Source organism: Labrus bergylta, chromosome 23 (genome assembly GCF_963930695.1).
Source record: "Labrus bergylta chromosome 23, fLabBer1.1, whole genome shotgun sequence".
Lineage (NCBI taxonomy): Eukaryota > Metazoa > Chordata > Actinopteri > Labriformes > Labridae > Labrus > Labrus bergylta.
The window spans coordinates 16,606,037-16,613,885 of record NC_089217.1 but is presented as its reverse complement, the minus strand read 5'-3'; the positions used below and the strand labels follow the sequence as shown (position 1 = coordinate 16,613,885).

The 7,849-nt window shown below is 39.2% G+C and overlaps 1 protein-coding gene across 1 annotated transcript; it reads left to right on the top strand.

Annotated features, from left to right (window-relative positions):
• The first annotated feature begins 6,373 nt into the window (after positions 1 to 6,373).
• LOC110002972 (NXPE family member 3-like) lies at positions 6,374 to 7,344 on the top strand. The gene is made up of 2 exons (XM_065951609.1): positions 6,374 to 6,572; positions 6,638 to 7,344. The coding sequence occupies exons 1-2, from the start codon at positions 6,374 to 6,376 to the stop codon at positions 7,198 to 7,200; spliced, it is 762 nt and encodes a 253-aa protein (XP_065807681.1). The 3' UTR covers positions 7,201 to 7,344.
• The last annotated feature ends 505 nt before the right edge of the window (positions 7,345 to 7,849 follow it).

Genomic DNA, 7,849 nt, shown 5'->3' with positions numbered 1-7,849 from the left:
CACTATCTCCATTCAGACAGCTGCTGTACCTTGCCATATAAATTATGCTGTGCAGCTGTATAACAGAGTTCATTTAAATCTGATATAAATTGTGTATCATTTTATAATCTTATTCCTGCATTGGTTCATTTACATTTTATGGTAGGCCTACGCCTTTAATTTGTCATTTCTGTGGGTTTTTTAAAAATATTTTAATGGGGGGGGGGGGGGGGGGGGGGGCAGTGGGTGTTGTTAGATTGTAGATTGTTAGGTTGTTGTTAGATGTCACAAATATATAACATATAGGCTTAGGCCATAACTATAGAAATAAAGTTATTACAACACAAGCTTAGTCAATTTTTTATTAATTTAGACATTTTAGTGTAAAGAGCGTAATAAAATGTGACATATTGTACCTTTCTTTACACTCCTGGTTTGATAGAAAGATGTGCAGAATCACATAATTAACAGAGTGACATCTTGACTCACACATCTTGCTAGTTGTTGTCTCACTTAGACTGACAGTTATGTAGCAGTGCAATTACTCATTCAATGGCAAATGGAGTTGATGAAGGGGCAGAAGAAAGGATCCTTTGTTTTCTTGTCCCCTGACATCATCATATTAGATCCCGAGCAATTCTGTCCCGAAACACTTTTTTTCCCATGTTGAGATCATTGCAGTGGATATTACTTCAGTGTTTTATAGAGTGGCCCTCAGTGTATCGGCCTGGTCTTATAAAATGTCTATAATCCGCCATTAAATTAATAATGTGCCAGATACAGAAACACCTAACTTTGAGAGGGAAAAGTAGACAATATATAATTCGATAAAATTAAAACACAACTTTGATCATTAAAAAGAGTAAATAAGAGAACATTTGTAAATGAAATGTTCATAAGGGGAGAGCATGCTGTAAGATCAAGAAATGTAAACGACTATTGTCCTTAGGTCAAGTTAAGAATAATCCCAAAGTGACTTCCGGCAGATTAAAGTTTTAAAAATAAACAGTTATTAATAATACAAATTTATTTGGACAAATATTCCATTTTAGTAAATTTGTTTGATGCATCTTTGTCACCATCCTTCTTTTTCAACTCCTTTCCAGCTAAATTATAAAGAAAACTCTGCCATCATCAACAAGAGCATGACCTCTACTCAGCCCACTGCTCCTCCCACTGCTCCTCCCACTGCTCCCCACACTGCTCCCCACACTGCTCCTCCCACTGCTCCCCACACTGCTCTTCCAGTGCCTGACAACTTCTGCACCTTCAAGCCACTGTCTTCTGCAGAAGCTGAGGAGGAACATCTCATATTGGAGTCCATTGCTTGGCCTGAAACTCCTCCTCTGCCAGTTCCTTTTTCATTGAATCAGACAAGTAATGCCGCCCACAGCACCTTCATCATTCTCCCAGGGGGGGTTGGAGACGAGCGGCATGTAGGAGACCAGCTGGAAGTTATGATAAAAATGTATGACTTCCAAGGTAACCCCAAGAAGTCTGGAGGAGATGCAATTGTAACCCGATTGCACAACAGGGCACTTGAAGCAGGTGTGGCTGGACGAGTGGTGGATCACCTTAATGGCTCCTACTCTGCTGTATTCTCTTTACTCTGGGAAGGAAGTGCACAGGTTGAGGTACAGTTCAAGGCTATATCCTTAAATGTTAATGTACAATAAGTGATGACTAAATAATTACCTAATGCAATGTCCTGTAGGTCATTTAATTCATGAAATATAAACCATTCCCCCTGACTTACTTTTGCCAACAAACAACAACATAAAAAGTAAAAAAAAAGAAAAGACATTGTGGAAGTTTTAAAAATTGCAGTTCCTCCAATTGCCTCTTCTGACGGTCTCTAATGAGTCATTCACCTTTAATCCCGTTGTTAAAATGCCCAACTTTACAACACAAAGAAACATGCTTTTTTTATTTTTATTGAACCTTTATTTAACCAGATAAATAATCCATTGAGATCAGGATCTCTTTCACAAGGGTGACCTGGCCAAGAGGGCAGCAGCACACGTCATAAAAAGCATTACATGATAAAGAGACAGTTTACAAACAATAAGTTAAGAGAGAACACCAATTAGTTTTTTCCAATTGCTGAAACACTATTTTGCAAACTAGGCTGGTTTAATCAAAATACTTAACACGGTTCACAAAACCACACACCCAAACTGCAAAATACCTCATATGTCCTGCAAAATGAAGCACTGCAACCGAAACTACATATAGCATTATCAAAATCAAACTTTTGCACCAAATGGCACACACTTCATTCATATTACCAGATTTGTGTCTAACCAACTACACACTGTTGGGCATAATGAAAAGCACTCTCATCTTTAGTATGCTTTGCCATAATACTAAAATAGTTCAAATTGTAGAAAATTCTTCAGATTGTTCACATGCACAGAAATATTTGCAGATACACACACATGCTGTTGAAACATTTATTTTTTTATTTTTCACAAAACAAGTCAGTGCTACATATACCAGTACAGTAAAACGGCTCAAGTTGGGCTGCACTCTCTGTCCAGCCTCTCGCATTGTCAGCCCATGGTTGATGACATGATCCAGTAAGGTTGCTCTGATTTCATTTGAAAGTTGTTTTCTTCTTTGGCCATGAACTCCTCTACCAGCTCTACCCCTACCTCTCACTCTTCCTCCCCCTCTCATTCTCACCCTCCCTCTTCCTCTCTCTTCAACGTCTTCCACTGTTGTAAAAAAAAAGGTGCTCACCTGTGGTCTTTTCATAGTTCTTACTTCCTGATTGAAGTGATAACAGTTAACCACTGAGGTGTTTGGCCAGGTGGCACATATATTGGCCAATTAGCTCATGTAGTGTCATTTTGAATGGCAGTGTTTTGAAATGGCAAACTTGTGACTTCATGTCAGATTGTTGTGTCTTATGCAGAGAAACGTGGTCAGTGCATTTAAAAAGTGCCATTTTGAATTGCAAAATGTGTGTAAAGCAGAAAATGTGTTTAGACTTTTGGACACTTGAGAAGAGGTTTTGCTCTCTGTGTGTCAGTTTAAATAATTGTGCTATGCATATCATTTTAATGTGTTAGCAATTGGAAAAAACTGTAACAATGTGCAAATTGATTTACAGATAAAGTGCAGAATCTTGTCAGGGAACAATTCAGAAACACAGGCACTGTCCAATTGTCTCGCATTTTTTATCTTTTAAGATCGAGCCAAAGGCTTCAAGAGCTCTGCCATTTTCAAGTCATTTTGGAGAAAGTTCCATGCAGTGGGAGCAGCAAAACTAAACGGTCTTCTCCCGAGCTCAGTGTGGCACAGTCTACAAGCTCTCACATCACATTCTACAAACTCTCACATCACATTCTACAAACTCTCCTATTTTGCAACATATCTACCTTCATAGAAGAGCTTTATAAATAAGCTTCAGCTAGTGTATATGCCTGCGCACCTTCAAAGATGGCCAATCTGAGTTAGTGTACAGGTGACAGTGATGAGTGAAGCGTCTACAACCAGTCTTACAAAATGTTATTTTCTTCTGCTATTCTGGAAAACTTAACATTGAAGAAATGTATTTACCACAGTGGTTAAACGTTATTAAGACAGTAGCTTTTACCTGAAAAATAAAATATAGACTTTAGACAAAAGTAATGCTACTCAATCATCACTTGAGTGGGCCTCCATACATCTGTAGTGGTGACTGTGTCTCCAGACACCCTGTCCTTTGCCTGCATTTTAATGTTTTGGTTTTCTGGGATGTGCTTCCCCCTGCCAATGTCAGTGTGCAGGTGTGTTTAGGAGTGGATACAATTCAGTTATTGGTTGCGATTCAACCCCCGGCTAATATGATTGATGTGGAAGTAGCGGCAATAACTTAAAATATAATCATAGTGAGGTGAGACGAAACGCTACACGGATAAACCTTGTTCAAAAACGAGGGTTGGCTCTCACTCATGGTTGCAGAATTGGCCTGCATTCTCTTAGACATGCAGATGTCATACATCGGTGGTTAGCTTGTGCTAGCATGCGGTATTGCAGTTTATGTACAAGCAGGAAACTTACACACTACTCACCTGCAGTGAGTGTGTGCTTCCGGGGACAGTGAGCCCAGGAGGAGGGGCCCAATTTGGATGTTGTGTTCACAAGCTGCAACAAACAATGCCACTGACTCTACCTTTGAATAAGACATCAGTAGAACACTTTAATTAATCTTTTTGTTGAGTTGAATTACTGAACTAAAGAGGTTGGTGTTGTTGGATCCTTTTGGAGATATTTTCATGCAAATGTTAGTCATTTGATATGACTGTATGTAAAAATGTTTCCTGTGGGCCAGAGAATGGTGTGAGGATTGTTAAATGCTTTACTCCACAGACAAGTGGAGTGTCTATAATTGTAAGAAAACAAATTCTATGGGGGTTCCAATAGCCTATTGGGTATGATGTGCACCCAATTTACATTGGGTATAGTCCCGTTTGCTGCGGCATGGGGTTCAAATCTGATCTTTGCCCTTTGCTGAAAGTCATCCCCAACTCTCTTCTCCCAACATTTCCTGTTGTTGTCAGCTGTCCTATCCAATTAAGACGAGACAGGTCCAAAAATATACATGTTGAAGAAAACAAGTTCTACTGGCCAGCTAGTGGGGAGTTGACCATTTGCATCAATGTCTCTTACGCTTTTAATTTAAAATACATGAACAACTTCAGTCAGCTGACACCAAAAATACAACTTTGTTTTCTCATTATTCAATTAATAATTAGTAGGCATGACTTGTATGCTAGAACTTTAAACTCTTGTTCTTTGTTTTATCAGGTGACGCTTGTCCACTCAAGCGAGGCTATCACAGTCCTCCGTAGGCTAAACAGAGAACAGCCTGATAGGACTATCTTAAAGAGCCTCTTTCGCTCAGGTTCAATCTCTGAAACTACCATCTGTAATATTTGTCTACGTCAAACCAACCAACCACAGTGCAACTACACTGACCTCCGTACTGGTGACCTGTGGTTCTGCTACAAGCCAAAGAAACTGAGCTGTGATACCAGGATGAACCACATCAATGGAGGAATGCGTATAAAACTCAAAGCTAATGAGGCGAACCTTTTCAAAAGGTGAGGGAGCACAGCAATAGAAACGATGCATCTAGTTTTACATGTAATGACTATAAACAAAGTGTAAAGTATGTATCTCCTGGGGGGAAATGTCATGTTTGTAACTACAGGAGGCAAAGATGAAATCTTAAGATGTTTACAGTGTAAGATGATACCTATCAAAACACTTAGTCTGAACAATTAAAGTCTCTCTCATCAACAAAACTATAAAGTGTATCTATGGAGTCTAAATATGGAAGCAAATTGATTTATGGTGACTAAATCACATTTGACATTTACATAATGAAGTGTGTTTAAGAGAGTCTTAATCATGGGAGTTTTCTCCCCCAGCAGTGTCAACATGCAAGTCTTCATTCAGGCTTCAGGACCGGCCAATGTTACTGTGCTGCCTCAAAGGAAAGGTAAAGCACAACTTTTCTACTTTCAACTTTCAAAAATCTCCATGTGACCTTGAAAATAAAAATGGTTTGGTAAAAATGCATACAACCTAACTCTCTGTATTCAAGCAGATATACATATAAGTCAAAAATATATAAAAAACAAACCAGCTTCTATCTACAAAACTGAGGAAGAGCTGCAAGTGCTTATCTCATTAACTCAGTACCAGTGTACTAATAAAAAACTCAAATCACTTAACATCTGTAAATAATTTACTTTAAATAATTAACATTGTCAAATAAAAGGCATTTGGTAACATTTTCCTTAACCACAATAAACATGTGCATTCGAGACATACACTCACTATATTGTAGTAAAGCATAAACTTAATCTTTTGAAAAACATCAAAGAACTCTGTAGAAGCCATTTTAATCATGGTCCATTTAATCCATTTAATTGGCGGCAGTAGCTCAGTCTGTAGGGACTTGAATCAGAGGGTCACCGGTTCAAGTCCCGGCATGGGCCGAGTCCGGAAATTGGTCTGGTAGCTGGAGAGGTGCCAGTCCACGTCCTGAGCACTGCCGAGGTGCCCTTGAGCAAGGCACCCTCTGTTAGTAAAACACAACATTTAGATCATAAGAAATAAGAATATAATTTACAGTAAATATTTCAGAATTAAGAAACAGATTGGCTCCTACTAAGTGATAAAAACTGTTTATGAAAGTTGCCACTACAAATGCTTTTGTGACATATGTATAATGTCCTCATTAGTGTAAAGTAAAATGAGTGAGTAAAGCAGAGACCTTGTTTTGGCCTTTTTAGGGGATCTGTGGACAAATAATACCATATATCATAATAATAATAATAATAATAATATCATTTAATAACCAAATGTTTATTTTGATCAACAATTCTCAGAGCAACCCATGGATAGTCTGGGCAGTGGGAAGTCTGGACTCTCTGGGTATTACTACCAGGGTGTGTGGCGATCACTAGGTGGCACCAAAGTCCACCAATTCAACAACTCCTCTGCCATCAGTCAGTGTCTGAAAGGAAAGGTGGTCCACATGTATGGAGACTCCACCGTCAGGCAGTGGTTTGAGTACCTTGATGCTTCACTTCCAGGTAGTTGATTCACAGTGATTTTAGGCAACAGTTTAATTGTATTTATTTCACAGCTTAATCTGCTCCTTTTTTCATACTTTCAGATGCTAAAGAGATAAACCGGAATAATCCGAAGAAATCAGGACCTTTCATGATATGGGACAATGCAAAAAACATCTTGGTGAAGTTCCACTTACACGGTCCTCCTCTTAGTATTTTCATCCATATCCCAACCAGTGAGCTGCGTTACATTGCCAATGAAATAGATGATGTAGTTGGTGGCACCAACACAGTTGTAATTTTTGGCATCTGGGCCCACCTCACTCCTTTCCCAATGCAATTCTACATCAGAAGGCTTTACGGCATCCGCAGGGCGGTGATTCGTCTGTTAAACAGGGCTCCAGACACGCTGGTGGTCATCAGGACTCCAAACCTCAGAGGTACAAACCCCTATATATTTACCTTTAATGACTGGTATGCTATTCAACAGGACAAGGTGGTCAGAGCTGTGTTCAAAGGACTTAATGTTCAGCTGGTGGATGCCTGGGAGATGGTTCTGGCCCACCACCTGCCTCACCACGTTCACCCACCTCCTCCCATCATCAAGAATATGGTTAACATTATATTGTCCCACATGTGCCCCCAATAGTGCATTTATTAATAATAATAACTTTATTTATATAGCACGTATCTAAACAAGGTTACAAAGTGCTTTACAGAATGTATTCAATCAAACAAAATAAAAAATACATGAAAAGTGCTTCACAAAAGAATCAGGATAAAACATTGGTGAGTTATAAAAATTTATTAAATTAATTAAAGCAGGACATTAATTATTAATCAATCGTTAAAAAGGTCTACTTATAAAAATGTGTTTGGAGCAACGATTTCAAAATAGGAACAGTTTGCCAGCCTAATTTCTACAGGTAAGGAGTTCCAGAGCTTCGGTGCTCTGATGGCAAATGCCCAGTCGCCCTTGGTAACCAGCCTAGATCTAGGAATGACTAATAAAGGTGCTCTTGATGATCTAAGATTCAGCTCGGAGCATAAGGGGTTAAAAGTTCTTTAATGTAAGGGGGGGGGGGGGGGGGGGCTGGACCGTGTTGTGTTTTAAAAGTTTTTTTAAATAATTTTTAAATCAACCCTGTAAGTAACGGGCAGCAAATGGAGGGAGGAAAGGATTGGGGTAATGTTGGACCTGCAGTTTGCATTTGTTAAAATCTGAGCAGCAGCATTCTGCACTTGTTGGAGTCTGGCCATTGAGGACTGACTCAGGCAAGTGAAAAGTGAGTTGCAGT

What these genes read in the sequence shown, in the direction of transcription:
- LOC110002972 (XM_065951609.1), top strand. Translation starts at nt 6,374, where the DNA reads ATGGATAGTCTGGGCAGTGGGAAGTCTGGACTCTCTGGGTATTACTAC. An exon ending in CCTTGATGCTTCACTTCCAG is followed by an intron (nt 6,573 to 6,637) that starts GTAGTTGATTCA and finishes CTTAATCTGCTC; the next exon opens with CTTTTTTCATACTTTCAGAT.